Genomic DNA, 18,482 nt, shown 5'->3' on the forward strand with positions numbered 1-18,482 from the left:
AGGGCGCAGCTTTATAATTTTATTGTTAGTAACAGGGTCTCCGCAATAATTTACAATGAAATTCTACTTGACAATGGGGTTTCGGAATTCGCACAAAGGAGGCCATACTACAGGGGTTGAAAGCTGGTATGAGGCTGGTCCAATCAAATCACTTTCTTGTGAGGGGTAATTGTTGTAACGACTGCCCAAGTGGGATTATTAATAGTCAACAGTCCCACACCCATCAGTTATCCTGAATACAAAAATATCCTCTATATTTGAGTATTTACATGCAGCAAACTCTGTCGATGAGTCTAAACACCGCAGGTTCAGGGACTAATATTGATTAGGACTGCTAAACCACAGTTTAAAAGGTTGCCACGACCATGACTTCTTCCGCAACAGAAAACGGAGGCGTTCGACGTAGATTACGACAACGATGGAATCAACTTCGAGGAAGGTCTCGAAGTCCTTCGAACGATATGGGTATTTACTTACCCCAGAATACCCAAACAGGCCCAAGTCTTGCAACCAAGTACGTACTACACCTTATCGGTTCAACGATGCTAATCAGGTGAGCAGCCCGATTTCAAGTTCGCGGCCATCTGCTGCCAGCGCATTGCCTCTTAATCAAGCGAACACTATCCCTAGGGAATCGACCAATATTGGGGATGACGAGGCTCAAATTCAAACTGACCAGATCACCGCCCATTGGGACGAACTCGAACAACGCCAGACCGCCGGCGGGCCGATTCGTCGTGATGCCGCCGGCAGCGTTATTGTTTCTTCGAATCTTTGGAGTGCAGCGTACCGTGAGGCCGTAGAGAGTCTGGGGGAGGAAATAGATGTTGCCATCCTCAAGGGAGAGAATGTCGCGCAGTTATTCACAAAACTTGAAGAGATCGACAAAGACGTAACTCAGGAATCTGCCTTCGTGAGGGGTGTTAGGTATTTGCATTCTATACAAAAACCTCTAGAAACTTTCAAGCAAGCATTAGATCTGGCCAGTCCACTGGCAAACCTTGAGCCGACTGCATCAACGGTTGTTGGTGTTGTCAGAAGCGTGACTACGGTAAGAATGCCTCATAAAAACTGCTGGAGAAGCAGAGATCATCATATCAGAAGCACTGAATCATATATGCACAGATCATTATCAGTTTTGCAACCGCTGATGCGGACTTCGCGAGCCAAATTACGGAAATGCGAGATCAAATCTCCTACATCGATGATTGTGACACCCTTGGTCAAAAAGTGAATAAGAAAGATATTCACAAGGTAAGCTACAATAACATTATGAAGGCCTCGCTAATGATTTGTAGGCACTGGTGCTGGTATACCAGAAACTCCTAGAATTCTACAAAGTTGCATTTGAGACATTAACCAGGAAAGGCGCAAAATTAATAATGAAAATAATCTTAGAGAATGACCGCCTTCCAAATATTGTCCAAGAATTCTTGAAATATTCCGAGTCCCTCCGAAAACTTCTAGACAAAGCGACGCTCGAGATTATGGAGGAAATGAGAACTATGCTCTATCATGATAGAAGTAAGTTTTCGCGCACGCCAGTCCGTTATATCATTCTCATACAGGGACAGTTTCTGGCTGGCTCGGTGGTGACAAGTTGCTCCCTCAAGATCAATACCATAACACTTTACAGGATCTCCGAGCTAATGAGGCCTGCGATTTCTTACTGTCAAATACCAACTTTACCAACTGGTATCACGCGTCCGATTCTCAGCAGTTAGCGATCGTCGGTCCTATGGGTTGTGGAAAAACGGTTGCCGTGACTTTTCTTGTGGACGAGCTGCGCAGAAGAAGCGAGGATCAAGTCCCGAAGCCCAAGATATGCACATACTATTGCCGGGACGACGAGACGGGTCAAGCTGTCTATATATTCTCTGCTTTGATTCTATCACTCCTCAATCAACTCCCTGGTCTGAAAAGGCCATTCTTCGAGTGGTATGATCACGCTCTGACTTCTGGAATGAATCCAGCAGCAAGTAGTAAAAAACTGGAGGAGTTCCTGCAAAGGCTGCTAGAATCAGTCGATCGCCCAATTTTCATCATCATTGATGGTCTGGACGAGTGCGGTAGTGCATCGCAAATCATTGTTCTCGAATTTCTGAAAATATTGTCACAAAAGATCCTGGGACTCAAAACCATACTGTCTTTCCGTCCTCAAGAAGAGATCTTGGAACAGCTCGACGTAATGCCTAGGATTGACCTAGGTTCTGACGTTCAACGAGACCGCATCATCGTTGAAAAAACAGTTGAAACTCAGTTAGCTAGGCTATCGACGAATGTCAAAGCTCTTGTCATAAAGAAGCTATCCAGTTTAGCTCAAGGAAATGCTATATGGACGAAGATGATTGTTGAGCTTATCAAGGTAAAAAAAATCATGGCAGCCAATCCGATGGAAAGATTTTTGGAAGACATACCACTACCCGGAATGCTCACGGATCTCTATGTCACCTTGCTTTCACGCTGCACATCGAATGATCCCGAAAGTCTGGACCTAGCTTGGATAGCTTTGAAACTTCTCTCCATCAGCCGCAGACCTCTTAGCATATTGGAGCTCGCCTGGGCAGTTGCATTGGGTGCGGCTCAACATGTTTCTACCGTGGCGGCCCTTGATCGGCTAGTAGATCATCAAAGAGTAATGAGTTTTATCCATCCATTCATTGCTCCCATCGATTTCAATGACTTAAAGAAGCGTCAAGTTCGACTCGTACACCAGTCGGTGAAGGAGTTTGCCATCGAGAAGTTCGTCATAAAAGAAGGCCCGGCCTTAAACGAAGGCGATAAGATGATTCTTCGCCAACGACGTGTTGAGAACCTGGAAGCATTTACCTTGGATATTTGCATCAAATATCTTCTTTTAGATGATATTGGCAATAGGGATCTGTTCTCTGAGGAGCAAGTGGCAATCGCAGAGCTGCCCCAAGAATCTAACCTATTTAATGATAGTGAAGAGCCTGTCGAGTACGATCCATATTGCACATGGGAATCCTGGGAAGAAAATATGATTCGCTACGATCCGACTGATCGTGGTTTTGGCGAGTTCTTCGTCTACGCATCATGCTATTGGCTAAAACATTTCGGCGCTATCAAGGCCGAACCTCTTCCAGGCCTTGCAAGTATAGAGAGTCTGTGCCAGGCGGGCTCAACTCGTCTCCACAATTGGATTCAACAAAACTGTCGCCCAGGCTGCGCAATCAACCCTAGATTTCAATTTGATAGTAATCTATATGATCCTCTCAGCATCACTTCGCTCTATGGCTCAGAAGCCATGCTACGTTATATGCTTGAGAATTCGGACTTCGACAACGAGAAGTTTCTTCGAAATCCTGCCATGGAGGCTGCTGATCAGATTCTCCAGTGGGGTGAATTATCAATGCTTAGGATATTATTCTTAGAGGATAGATTTTGCCATCAGCTGCAAACGCTTGACTTTTTCCACCTCCTCATTAAAAACTGGTCTAATCCTAGAACAAATCGCGACAACTGGGATATTGCATTTGACCTCGTTGATTATGTGTCGGATAAAATGGTCCAGGAACAATGGTGCAATGAACTGTTGAGCATGGCTACTGGTGCGGGTTGCACGCCCATAATCCAACGTCTGCCTGTGACTAGTGGTACTTGGTAAGGCAGAGCGCAGGGGAGAATTGCTACATGAATTCTGATAGAAACCAACTATCAACATTTTGCAAATAACCATTCTGTCTGTTAAAGAAAATCTGTAATGACGGGACAAAAAGCAAGTAAATAAAACAGTGGCCGTCATCCGATTAGAAATGGCTGGCCTGTTATCTGCGTACCTGATCCATCGAGATAAACAATGCAAATACGAAGTGCAAAGTATTCGAGATAGTATATACAGTTTTAAGTTCCCTCTGTCTATTTAAGCGCTGCTCACACGTCGCATGCTAATCGCATCGATATGCCCATACGTGCCTTTGATAGCGGTTTCCACACTAACCTGAAACGGAAGTATGACTCCCTTGGCATACATTACGCAAGAGTTTGTTTATTCATTGTCAGAATATTCAACGGTCAATAGGAAGAATAATGGAATGAAATCTCGTCTCTACTTCTTGCACTCTTCGAGCAATGACTAATTACAGTACCTCCAATTCGTCCTGAACGCTGCGGCTACCTGGAATGGACCGTGCAAATCGTGTGCTTGGCTTTTCTTTGAAGGCACGAGCGTCGATCTGTATAAATTTTTCATGCACGTCCTCAATGAATTTTGAAGGACAAAGTGAGGATTGATGGCATGTCAGTCTTTCTTTAATATTAATCCTGTTCCTAGGTCTCGGTGGTATTCGCTCATCTGGATATTTGTATGTGAGGGTAAATACTGTGGTTAATGAGATGTTGCTGGAAGTTACGGATATCGCTCGAGATAGTCGAGCCTAAGAATCCTCTTGCGATTCAAGGAACGCCATTTAGGCAGGAAACTTGCGCTTTCTCGCACCGCATTTCAAACATATTTCCTTTGAGCTTTGCTTTTCTCGATGTGTTCGCTTTTCGTACAGTCGTAGCGCCGTTTTCAACCCATTTAGCTCGTCCTCAGGCTCCCACGTAGCTTTCCACTTAACTCTTACGAACTTGCGACCCGAAGAATCAACACGACGCGCCACAATACGTGTGTACTCCCACAGGCTTCTGGGATCTTCATCATCATTATCCGGTTCCGCGTCAGAGTCGGAATTCTCAAGGTTAGATCCGAGTTCCTCTGATTCGGATATTACCGACGGTATCTTTGAGAGCGCGCGGTGACTTCGTTTTGAGTCATGCCCATCCGACCCAGTTGGTGGATTCTGCGAAGATTGAATAGTCGCTGGTTGCCTTAGACGAGTAGCAGGGTCACGGATTGGAGAGTTCCTATTATCTGGGGAAGGTCCCGTACTGGAGACACTGCCTAAGGATGGCTCATTCTCTGACGGATGCGAAAATATATCGTCTGCAAATCCATGGCTGCCCCCATCCCCGTCCGTGGAATGCCGATCATCGTCGCTAGCCAGCGTAAAGAGGTCATGCGAGGACGCAGGGCCACCGCCATCAACTTTGCCTTCTTGGGAATCATGGCCGATACCGTGCCCATGGTCATTAGGGTGAATATCGGACCTGTATTCAGAGTCTGAAACGCCACCAGAACAACGCAGGGTGTCATATATAGTGGAAAACGCACTCATGGATGTAACAGAAACCGGCACGGTTTCCAGTTGATCGTAGGGCGGGTACAGCCAGCCAGGTTGTCGTTCATAGGATATTTGGGTGTCGCTTGCATGTCTTTTGCGAGGTGGTAAGTCACAGCTGATTCTTTTGAGATGGGATACGGATTTTGACGGATCTTCAAAGATAATATTGACCATAATTAAGCCATATCTGCTAGGTTGAAGATCAAAAACTTATCATATCAAATAATAGACTTGTTGCCAAAGGGAGAAATTTCTCCAAGCTGATCTTTTAATTGCTTGATCGCACAAGGAGGGAATCGGCGGAACAAAGCAAGACACTCCTTGCTTTGTAGGTCTGATACGACCAGATATTTTTCATAGGGTTCCCTTGCCCGTATAAGCCTTGCATAGAACTCCTCTTTGGTCTTACTGTTCTGTTCCAGTAAGGCCATTGTCGCCATATGCCATTTACTGTTTCCAGACCACAGATAATCGATCACTTCAACTAGACCTTGGCCCCTGTTGCTATCACCTGTATGCGAGGTTGTTGTAACATTATTTTCGACTTTATTACTAGGGGCAGATCTTATCCTGCAAGCTGTGCCTTCGAATATTTCTCGCTTAACATACTGACCTCCACGATGGATCTGCAACTTGAGGCGAATACCTGAAGCAGCTGCTCTAATCTTGATATCCATACATGGAAGTGTAGTCGCTTGGTGGTAAGAGGGAACTTGAGGTGTGAGGTGCAAAGTTCCCCTGTATCCCCATCGACCAAAAAAAATTGGTAGAACGGTCTGATAGAGCCAGAGAAGTACAGGCTAAGAGCCTTATTTTGTTGTTATCTTGTCTATCACTTCGTCTCTTTCTGTATTAGAAAAAATGTCGAATTTACCGAGACAAGTTAGCCTGAGCTTTGTGTGATCTGGAAACATGATCTGTTGCATCTTGGAGTAGCGGAGAATGGCAGCTATGTGATATCCAAATCTGTTTCTAACATTACATATATCACTTAAATTGTCTATAAGTTCGTGTATTATGAACTCTCCAATGTCGCGATCGTTGCTGACGATGGTCATTGACTCGGGTTGGATGAGACTATCTGATTTAGATTTCACACATGTTTGCGGAGGAAGAACGGTGTTGAGTTCCCTTGTTGAAGTATTGAAAAGTGTCTCATCACCATCTTCGTCTATTGGAGTTGGGATATCGGGGAGTGATTCATCGTCTTTGAGAAATTGGTCGTTCACGTTTGATCTTATGTTCGGCCGAGGTTTCTGGGGGATAGTTTGTTGGAATAACCCTTGTGTAGAATAGTAATTCTTCATTGGGTTTAAAAGTTTATAATTGGTGAGAATAAGTTGGGTATAATTACTTGGAATAAACTTCTTTTGGAGAAACTTGATGCACTATACACAGAGGCAGAAGGGGGATGCTCCTGGCTTTATGTCACGCAGAAGTCATGAAGGGCCAGAATGGCAAATTCAGAGCCTCCCGATGGGCTGTACAAGGCAGACATGTAAGAAATATTCATACAAGAGCAGGTTCCCTTCAGGTGCCGATGGTCCACCATGAGGTGGGCCGCCATATCCAAGCAGATCAACTGCTCGGTGGCGCAGCGTGTCACCCAATGCTTTCCATGACATTCTTACCCTTGGTCGTCTAAAGGGCTATTGAAAAAAAAGCTGCCTAGGCCCAAAACCACGCTCTATCGATTTGCTTGGCGGTGTATCATCCCTCGGTTAAGCCTTTCTAGGGAACGAATCTGCCTGGCCTCTTTTCTAACTAACTTGAGGAAAGACTATTATTAACCTTTCATCTCCCTCAAGCTAATAATCGCCATTCAAATTGCCTCAGCTGACTCTAGAACCATGATAGTGGCTGCTATGACTTCGTCCGTGTATGTGCCCTTCACCAGCGCTAACGTTGGACTTGATGCTCTATGTTCTGGAAGATGGGGATGTACCATATTGGATGTGGCGGAGCAGCTTTCGCTTTACTCGATTTTGAGGCCATGCTATCCTTGTAGGTATATAAGACGGCACTTATATGATTTCAGTAGTTCTGGACTACAGATTCTTCAGAGTCCTTGAGATCTTCTTATCGAGCGAAATTATATTTGAACACATTATCCATTCTTCAGCATGCCTTCTGTGTCTCAGAGTCTTGAGGCTGCAATCCCCTTGCCAGCCTATACCGAGCAGCCATTCATCAGTCGCGACAATGTCCACCACGACCGCCATATGCGTAACGTAGGTCCCATTCGACCAACAAGCATCTTGTGTTACATGATAGGGCTCGTGGTCGTGGCTTCCGTTGCTGGAGCAATTGGGTACTTGATATATATAAAATTCAGAGCATGACGTTGTCTATAATCAGGTAAGCCCAGCTACTTACAAAGAAGATTGATTTTAATGATGATAGAGTTCATGGAGTGGAATTGAACGTGCTCTGACATCTAAACGAGAAATAAAAAAGAGAAGTGGGCTAACATTCCATACGCAGCCTACCTGCTATTGTCTGCCTTCAAGATTGCTTTCCCGTCCTACGGCCTCAAGGCTTCAAACAATGAATACTGCACAGGAAGAATAGCATAATGGCTCTTTTATTCAATATTGAGGGATGAGAGTAAATGACTACAGGTGTCTTAACAATAATAGTAGGAACTAGGCAGATAAAAGTACCGTGGATTTTATATACATAATAAGAATATATATCTACTTGAGGATATTTCTCGCAAAAGATTTCTAGGATTGATCTTTCTTAACTAGTGCGTAATAGATATCAATCCGCTCCACCACATACCGATGTTTCAACATGATATCAAAAGTGTAAGTAGTATTGCAGAACATAATTAAGACTTAGTAAAACCGGAACTTTGGACATTTCAAAGGGCACGGGTGAGAAACATAGAAGGGGAATGTTTTATCGGAGAAGGCAGTCCTCAATATCGTATGACGTGGCAGTGCAGCTGGCCTATTCTGGGGAGTAGCGACTAGGCGACTGTCTATTCCGACGCAGTCTATATCGCGGCTGTCTGGGAGGTACACCATTAGATGGACGTGGTCGGTTGGGCTGTGCCCTTGAAAGACCTTTGTTCTGTTGTTGCCCTGCTTTTGCCTGTCTGAGCGCCGTTTCCGTCTTCTGGCGCTTTCCATCCTTTAATTCCGTAAAGTAGTGTACCTGAAGAGCATTAATCGTTCTCCCTGGGAGATGCTTTGCAATCTCGGGCCATGTCAATTTTTGTCTCTCCTTTAGGTCTATGATGAGAGCGTCTTCTTTGTGAGTATACTTCACTCTCTTGACTCGTCTCGAAATGCGCCCACTGCTGCAAGCTGGCCGTTTGGTGCCCGGTGAGGTGTTATGAGCAGTAATGGGTGATGCTCCCGATGATGATGGGGAGCTTTTATCTTCTCTGAAGGTGCATTTCCATGTATACCCCGAAGGAGTTTGTTCACGAGTGAATAGGCCTTCAATATCGATAGTCTGAAAGTCGGACATGGCTGTCGGTTCATCTGCATCACTACTTGGTCCGGTAAATGAGGCTAATGAATTGAACAAGCTAGAGTCATTGGCCGTCGATTCCCGGTCTTCCGTGAACACACAGCAATATCGGACTGCAGATAGAGATACTTTACGAGTCAGATAACCACGAATGCGGATGGTCTCCGGGCTGAATGAGGTTTGCACCATTAACGAGGCACTTGATAGGTTGGCCAGTGATGTTGCTGTGGAATCTGCTCGTTCTTGCGAACTTGTTCGACGACGAGCAGACCGTGTAGAAGCACTGACCCGTTTCTGTCGCTTAGCTGGGGGAGTTAGAATTTCAATATCAGTTATATCGCCTTCTCCAAGGCTATCGTTATGATAATCATCATCCTCAGGATCGTCACTTTCTAGACTCTCAGATGAAGCACGGCGGCGCTGACGGTTTCGCCCAGCATATTTTTGGGTAGCGAAAACCGGTATGCTTTTGGGTCCTTTCATCCCTGCACCCAGTAGGTTTGTATGTTTCGTGGTCATTCTAATTGGTAGAAGACCATCTGTCCTTTGCGATTGATATGGACGGGAATCGCTTCCAGTAACGATCTCATCAGGGCAGTGATTCTCAGTTAGCTCAAGTTCTTCATTCTGACTAGCAAGGTCCAATTTGGCTAATCTTGATGTTTTAATTTCCGGTGTGACTGCGTCGAGGTCGGCATCGTCCAGGAGATTTATAGAATGTTGGTTGGACATTCTAGTACCATCAGTTCCCGCATCAGTTGGTATATTCCATGCTGGGCTTTCTGGAACTACGCTCTCACAGCCTTCATCATTTGACGTATTGCATTGGGACTCTGCATCCGGATTGAATGCTACTGGAGAATCACGAGTCGATCTCTGTATTGAATGGCAATTCTCTTGAAGAGATGTTGCCTGACAGATCTCGCTAAGAGACTCGTTATCGCCTTGCGCTATCATGATCAGTTTTAGATTGTCAAATCTTCAGGATAGCTTCTTACGATTATTATGCTCATTCATATCAGTTGTGATATCGCAATCTAGATTGTCTTCTTTGCTTGATTCAACAGAATTGACCGGCGTAGCTTCTCTTGATTGGGAGGAGTCCGATTGAGGCTGAATTGGCAGTTGGACGGGGCCAGTAGAAGAAAGAGAAGATAGCTCTCGGTCTAAAGAATCAGGAATTGTGGAGTGCGTCACTGGGGCAGAGGGACGTGGTGGAAGGGGGTGGGCTAGAGATGAGGAGGTTTGGAACTGGAAAGAGGATGTACCATCAATAGAAAACGGTGATTTAGATCGCTTACGAGGACGATGTGGAGGACCACTGTACACGATCATATTCGTAAGAGTGATGGGTTTTTTGTTGGGTTCCATGGCTGAAGAGGTGTATAGAGGAATGAATGACTTCGGGCGATACTGAGGAAGGGTCTTAATCTTACTCTTGGACAGGACCAACGCAGTTTATATAGCTTGATACGCAAGAGTGAGCTATTTCTAGATGTCCCATTTTTCTAGTTCTCATAATGGAATGGGCCTATTGAACGCCGATCTACCCTAGGAAAGGCAGGAGGCGAACTCAGGTCGACATTGCCGATGGCTCTCTGATTTGGGTCTCCATCAGCTCACCACCATCAAATCTGCCTTGCCTAGTCTGGGATAATCCCAAAGTGGCAACGGAAAAAAAGGCAAAACAAGGCGGCTGGACACTGGAACATCCTGGGAAGCTCGCCGATTCGGGGTTCCCACATCTCGACTATACGGCACGCTCCGCTCGCAGTAGACCAGAGTTCAAACGCCATGGATAACACGAAATTTGGATGCGGGATTTTTGCTATTGGCGTAAGCGTATACTCAACTTTGTGATCGGGATCTGATTCACAATCTAAGTGCTGTGATACGGCAGACGTGGACCAAGCGATGGCGCTGCGCCTGGCGGGTCATTGCACATGATGCTATCGTTTCAAGGACCAACGGAGCCTCGTATAGCTAGATATGGCATTGGTCACTCGGCCGTTCTCTCCCTAGAGCGCCAGTGGTGGAATCTGAAAATGGTGAATGTCCTCCCCCATTGCAGTAAATCGATGAACCCAGTCAGCCGCTACCTGTCAACCGGTCTCTGGAAACAGGCAGTATCGATATCAGACTCTCATTGCTTTCCTGATTCTCATGCCCGTTTGACGGCATTCTTGAGATCAGGGAGGGCTAGAGAAACGTAGCTTCCAGTCAACTAACTGGGAGAACTAGAGAATGTAACATCCCTAGAACAACTCCGAACCTCTCCCCACCCCGTTCCGGTAGGCTGCTCTGGAATTACGTGGTTTTCACACCCCCATCGTGTTCAGGAGCCAGGGAGAAGATCGAAAAGCTGGTTAATTGGCTGACGATGAATGTTGGTGGATCGAGAAGTATAGGAGATACAACGGTGGCGTGACACCAAGGGCCGGCTGACGACCAATTTTTCAGCTCCTGCGACCGGAGGGACTGCGGACGGAGCCTAACGGGTCTGATGGCCGGAGAGAAAGCTGGAGGGAAATCGAGGGCGGTCGTTGAGCGACGCACCTGCGGTTTATATACTTGGACGTGGACCGCACATCACGCGATCCCCGATCCGGACGTCCCTAGTGACGCTAAACCCAATATAGTTCCACGTGACCGATTTCTAGGCGGCACTAGTCCGTAGATGGTGATCCCGGGGCTGAAGGCGATTTTAGCTCCGGTCGTACAAATCGAAATTCTCCTATAATAAATATTAAATCTTAATTAAAAAAAATAATAATAATATAAATAATAATTAGTAGAAAATTGATCAGAATATTTATTAATTTAGAAGTATTTATAAACTTTATTAATAAAGAATATATATAAAAATATAAAATATTAATAAAGTAGATTATATAATAGCAAATTATATTTATAATAGATAAAATAATATTTAATAAAGAATACTTAAAAATAATTAAAAATATAACTATATAATCAGAAAGATATATTATTAATACTATATTTAAAATTTTATTATTAAATTATAAACAATATAATATAATCCTTAAAATGATATAATTAAAAATATAGAATTTAATAATCAATTAAAGAAAATAAATAATAATTATAAACAATAGAATAATATATATTAATAAAAAGATAAAGAAACAGTAACTAAAGATAATAATTACTAAAGAAATCAATAAAATAGAATAATAAATTAAGTGAATCCAATTAAAATCTAAAGAGATTTATAAATAAGAACTTAATGAGATATTTAAAAAGCTATCTAAGAAATATTATAACTTTATTGAATTATTTATAAAGAAAGTTTATTAATTACTAATATATATAAAAGAATATAAAGTTAGAATATCACTAAAATTAAGAATAGTTCTGAAATAAGTTAAATAATAATAGAAATCATAAAATAAATTAAAAATTAAGTAGGAATTTATTAAAAAATTTCTATAAGCAGAATATATTTATAAGTTAAGAATAAGAAACTTAACAGCTAATATATTCATTAATAAAAAAAATAAAAGTAAATAAATAGTAATTGATTATTAAGATCTAAATATAAAAATAGAGAATAATATAAATAAAACATTATATTAAAAATAGAAAAGAGATTTATTATAAGAAGTAAAATATATAATAATATTTGATATTAAATAGAAATACTATAATCTATAAGTCTATAAAGATGATATTTATAAGATAGCCTTTCTAATAGACTTAGATCTATATGAATAGCTAGTTACTTTAATAGGATTAAAAAGACTATCTATAGAATTTATATAATATATTATATATATATTATAGGAATATTTAAATAAATTTATAATAGTATATTTTGATAATATTATTATATATTCTAAAGATTTTAGCCAATATAATAAATATATATAAAAAGTTATAGTAAAACTCATAAAAATAGAATTGATATTAAAAATTAAGAAATATAAATTTGATATAATATAAATTAAATATTTAAGAATGATTTATATATTAAATAGATTTAAGATATTAAGTAAGAAATTAAATATTATTCTAGTATAGCTAATTCTAATGAATATTATAGTTATATAATTATTTTTAAAGGCTATCAGCTATGTTTAAAGATTCATAGAAAGATATATAGGAATCATAACTCTACTAATAGAATTAATAAAGAAAAATAAATCATTTAAATAGATAATAATATAATAATAAGTGTTTAAAAAAATTAAGAAATTTATTATATATATATTAATTTTGAAATTATATAATTTAGAGTTATAGAATATTGTATGAATTAATGTATCAAAATATAGATTAAAAGTAATTTTAAAATAAATTAATAATAAGAAAGAAATATATATTATTGTATTTTATTTAAGAAAATGTATTAGTATAGAAATCAATTATAATATATATAATAAAGAACTATTAGCTATTATTATAATATTTTAATAATGATGATATTACTTTTAAGAATTAAGACATAAAATAGTTATAAAAAATAATTATTATAATTTAAAATACTTTATAATTATTAAAGAATTATTAAAAAGATAAATATAATAATATAAGAAGCTATTATAATATATCTATAGAATTAAATATATATTAGAAAAATAAAATATTATTATAAATATGTTAAGCAGATAATTAAACTATATAATTAATATTAAAGCATTAAGGATAAATATTTTATAATAGAAATTTAATATATTATAATATAATTATAAAGCAGTATTAGTAATTATTATTAAAATTAAAAAATCAGAATTTATAAATAAGCTAAGGAATAAAATTATTAAAAATAAATAAATTCAATAAGAATTATAAGATAAAATAGCTATACTATAAGATGGACTTATAATATAGAATAATATAGTCAGAGTATTATAAAAAATAATTATAGAAGTTATTATAAGATATCATAATCTATTTAACTAAAGACATTAAGAAATTAATAAAATAGTTAAAATAATAAATCAATTATATTATTTTCTATTTCTTAGAAAAAGGATTAAAGAATATATTTAATAATATAAAGAATATAATTAAAATAAACCATTAATATATAAATCTTATAGAAAGATAATAATATTAAGAATATCAATAGAAGTATAATAAAGTATTACTATCAATTTTATTCAAGGATTACTATTATTCAAAGAATCAATATATAGAATAATCTATACTAATACTATAATAGTTATCAATAGATTAACTAAATATATTATCTTATAATCAATATCAGCATATATAATTATAAAGCAATATATATATCTTATATTAACAGAAGTATTTTTATGAATAGATTTATCAAGTAAAATCATTATAGACCATAATAAGCTATTCATAACAAAATACTAATAAATAATTATAAAAGCATATAAAATAAAATATAAGCTATCAACAACAAATTACCAATAGACTAACAACCAGTCTAAAAGAATAATCCAATTAATTAAATAGTACTTATAGAATTATATAGATTAAAAACAAAATAATTAGATATAAACATTATCAATAGCACAATTTATAATAAATAATATAATAAATATAATTACAAAATAAATATCATATTTTATGAATTTTAAAAGATTTCTTAAAATAACATAGTCTAATATATTAAGAAAAGAATTATTAAAAGTTATAATAGTATAAACTAAGAACTTTTAAACATTCTACTAGATAATTTCATAAGATATTAAATGGATAGAGTAAAGAATAAAAATCTATTATAATAAAAAGTATAAGGACGCGCTAATCCTTAAAAAAAGAAAAAAAGTTTATCTTTTATAATGAACTATAAAATAGAAAAATTTTAATATTCTAAATAAGAAATTAAATAATAAACTCAACATAATTAAATATAAATTTTTTAAAATTAAAGAAAAGCTTACTAATAATAATTATAAACTCTAGCTATCAATAAGAATAAAAATATACTTTATATTTTATATCTTATTATTAGAATCTATAAAAAATCTAAAAAATAATAAAAATAAAATTAATAATAATAAATTTAAGATTAACTTTATTATAAAAAGAAAATTAAAAAAAGAAAAAATCTTTTACTTAATTAGATAGACAGAATATAGATCTAAATACAATTCATAGGAATCAATCAGTTATTTAAATTATTTAGAAAAGATCTAAGCTTTCTATCATTGAGAAAATTAAAAAGAATGAGATTAAATGAAATAATTTAGCTAAGAAAATTACTTCTAGTTAAGTTAGAATAATCTTAAAAAGTAATAATAGCTGCTTCATTAATCTGCTATTTGGCCATTTTTCTTTCTTTTTCTTTTTATTATTTTTTTTTTCTTCTTTTAATCTCTCTAGTTCAGTAATATTCTTAATATCTTTTATTATAAAATTACTAGTATGCTTTTAAAGAAGCTTATTTTATTTTTATAATTAATTAATTTTTATAAATAAATATTTAATCTTTTTATAAATCTCTTTCTTTTAAGAATAAATTTAATTTTAAGTAGTTATAAGCTGCTATCACTTACTATTAGAAAGAGTTGAAGATAATTCTATATATTTTTAATTTAAATATATATACTCATTATAATAAGAAGAATCAAGATACTTAATATAGAATTTATTAAATTAAGAATAATAAATATAAAGAATAATCATCTTAAAATCTTCTTTAGCAATATAATAAGCTAGTTTATTTTTCTAAATACTTGAATTTTTAGATAATATGATTAGACCATTATTATAAATATAGAAAATTATAAAACAAAGACACTAATCTAAGAATATAAATACAAATCGCTATTTATTATATTATCAAAATATCAGCTTTTAAAAAGAGAATTATTATAAAAATCAATAAATTATAATCAATAAATATTATAGTAGACATTATTATATAAATAGTTAATAAAGAAGTATATAGATATTATATATATAGATAATATATATAGAAAATAGACACCAAGTGAAGACTACTTAGAAAACAATAGTAAATAAAATTATTATTAAATATAATTTTATATTATAAAAATGATGCTAAAAATAGCTACACTTTCTTTTAATCATAGCTATTAACATAATAATATAAATATTATAAATTAGTATCTTATTCTAGCATATATCAACCACATAATCTAATAAAGCAAGTACTTCTAAATATAGAAGTAGATAACTCTAGATATAAAAGTAAGCAATTCAAGATATTAAAATAGATGCTTCAATATTTTTTAATATATATAGACACTCGTTCATCATTATATATTTAGTTAATTATATTTTATATTCATACTTAAATAATATACTATTATTAGTATTATAATAACTTATCTACTATTCTTATCTTACAATAAAATAGCTTTCTTAGCATTGCTTATAACTTCTTTACTATATTAGCAGAATATCCTGAGTGACTATCTTCGATCTCAGACGAATCATTGCAGTACGTTTTGACATTATCTCGCTGGCCTCACCTCTGCATATTGAATCCAATCTGCACTCCCTCATTATACAGTGGTTTGCACATTCAGCTTGACACCCCAATCTCTCTCTGGTTTCTAACCAAAATACCTGAGTGTAGTGAGCCGTACTACAATCACAAACTCTATTTTAGGGTTATTTTTGCTAGTTAAATCTAGGGTTAGTATTATAAATTATAATTAAAAACTTTTATATATTATAATCAGCTTTTATCGCTTAATTATTCTAAAAATTAGATTAATTATTTTTATATCATTCAATTGCTTATTATTGAAGAATTAGTAATATCTAACTAAGATTGTCTGTAGTATTATTAATTAAAAAAGATATATTTATTAGATAATATTAATTGAGTATAACTAGTATTAGTGGTTAGAATATATCAGAATACATTATAGTAGATTATTAAAGATTTTTATATATTAAGATATAGTAATATTAGATATTATCTATATAATGGATTATTATTATAATTATAGATTGTATTAGTATTTATTATATAGATTAAGATAATTAATCATTATTATTATATATAACATATTTTTTAAGTAATTAGAGAAATTTTTTATTATAATATGTTAGAAGTGTTATTATATAATATAATCTAATTAGATTAAAGTATATTTGTATTATATATATTATTATATATCTACTATTATATATATCATACTGGCTGATGATATCTAGATATGGCTTAACATCACATATAATCTAATTGAGTTAGATATTCTAGCTATCTAGATTATAGCTATTCTATAATTAGTCATACTTATCCATAGATATTAATATTAATTAAGCCTCTATTTATACTAATATGTATATATTACTATGTTTAATATATAGTAACATTAGATTAAATATTATTAATAATCTTAGATTTAAAAGATTAAATAGTTTATTTATATAGAGTAGAAATAGATTTAGTATAAACAGAATTAGATATATTATTCTATTCAATATTAACAATTATTTTCTATTAAGATTAATATACAGTATTTTACCATTATTCCTAAGACAAATAAAATAGTGATTTCTAACAATAATATATATAAAATGTTAATCTAGAATATACAATTATATTAATATTATATTCAGAAGATTATAGACTAAAAGATTTAGACTAATCAAGTTAATAAGATCAATCTATAATTACAGCAGACTAAATAGGTAAAATATTTAGAGAAGCTCAATATATCTAATTTAATAAAGAGTATAAGCCTACTTCTTATAGATATTAATAGCTAACTATCTACTAAGTTAAAAGTCTATATTATTTAAACAGTTATAGCACAGTTAATCATTATTAACTAATTATCTATAATTTATTAGATTAGAATATTTATACAATTAAAAATTATTTAAATAGAATAATATTAAATACAATATATCTTATTAGAAGCGTACTAGAATAAGGAGTTAATTATATAATAGATATATCTATAATAGAAGATGTTAATATTTTTTTAGTGTATGTAACAGTTATACAAGTGGATCAATCCTTTATATCAATTCATATAATAACAGTGCATAATATAGAAGTGGTTAGTTAATATAGTGCAGATTTTATCTATCTATTAGATAAGCTAAAATAAGGTGATTACTAGATCTAAGGCTACATAGATGCTATGGATGAAGAAAGAGAAGAAGAAGGAAAAAAGAAAGAGAAAGAAAAAAATACTATATTAATTAATTTATTGTTTATGGATAGTAATAAATCCAATTTTTTAATAATAAAAGCAATAAGATGGACTAAACAATAGAAATAGCTATAGAGATAATAGATAATATAGATATTATATTTAATATCAAATACTTCTTAAAGAATAAAGATAAGATTAATAATATTATTATATTATCATTAAGTCCTATAAAGTGGGTATATTTAGATTTTTATATTGAATTATTAAATCAGTAAATTATTTAATAGGAATATAATAGCGTATTAATATATATTATAATTATATTAGAGATTTATAAGGATGATTTCTATATATTAGAAGATTATCTATTCATTTTATTATAGATGATCAAGGTAGCGCAGTTCATAATTATAAAAAAATAGTAAAGTTAAGTAATAAGTCAGAGAAAAAGATGATTAATTTATCTAATTCAATGGATAATATAGATTAAAATAATGTATATAGTATATCATCACTATTTAATCCATCTGACCACAAAGGATATTTATAGTGAATAATGTAGATAATAAACTGATTTATAATATATAAATCATAGAGCCTAATATAGTGAATATTAGATTTATACATATATAGATTAAAGATCTATTATAATATTATAAATACTAAACATATATAATAATAGAATAGAGATAAGTTATATTATAAAGACTAACAATTCATTATAAATAAG

General features: G+C 34.5%; 4 protein-coding genes across 4 annotated transcripts; 1 reads left to right on the forward strand and 3 right to left on the reverse strand.

Annotated features, from left to right (window-relative positions):
* Positions 1-365: 365 nt before the first annotated feature.
* Positions 366-3,628, forward strand: BGW36DRAFT_429550 (uncharacterized protein; the record flags this gene model as incomplete). Its single annotated transcript, XM_046220711.1, has 5 exons — positions 366-514; positions 562-1,051; positions 1,126-1,254; positions 1,299-1,524; positions 1,575-3,628. 5 exons carry the CDS (start codon positions 366-368, stop codon positions 3,626-3,628), a joined length of 3,048 nt encoding a protein of 1,015 aa, XP_046070833.1.
* An 802-nt stretch (positions 3,629-4,430) lies between these two features.
* Positions 4,431-5,360, reverse strand: BGW36DRAFT_453817 (uncharacterized protein; the record flags this gene model as incomplete). The annotated part of the gene is made up of 1 exon (XM_046221885.1): positions 4,431-5,360. One exon carries the CDS (start codon positions 5,358-5,360, stop codon positions 4,431-4,433), a length of 930 nt encoding a protein of 309 aa, XP_046070834.1.
* A 500-nt stretch (positions 5,361-5,860) lies between these two features.
* On the reverse strand, positions 5,861-6,724 carry BGW36DRAFT_409193 (uncharacterized protein). The gene has a single exon (XM_046219097.1). The coding sequence runs from the start codon at positions 6,491-6,493 to the stop codon at positions 5,996-5,998; it is 498 nt and encodes a 165-aa protein (XP_046070835.1). The 5' UTR covers positions 6,494-6,724; the 3' UTR covers positions 5,861-5,995.
* A 1,167-nt stretch (positions 6,725-7,891) lies between these two features.
* On the reverse strand, positions 7,892-10,040 carry BGW36DRAFT_409194 (uncharacterized protein; the record flags this gene model as incomplete). Its single annotated transcript, XM_046219098.1, has 2 exons — positions 7,892-9,619; positions 9,668-10,040. The coding sequence occupies 2 exons, from the start codon at positions 10,038-10,040 to the stop codon at positions 8,142-8,144; spliced, it is 1,851 nt and encodes a 616-aa protein (XP_046070836.1). The 3' UTR covers positions 7,892-8,141.
* Positions 10,041-18,482: the final 8,442 nt, after the last annotated feature.

This window comes from Talaromyces proteolyticus, assembly GCF_021365285.1.
Source record: "Talaromyces proteolyticus strain PMI_201 chromosome Unknown BGW36scaffold_8, whole genome shotgun sequence".
Classification (NCBI taxonomy): domain Eukaryota; kingdom Fungi; phylum Ascomycota; class Eurotiomycetes; order Eurotiales; family Trichocomaceae; genus Talaromyces; species Talaromyces proteolyticus.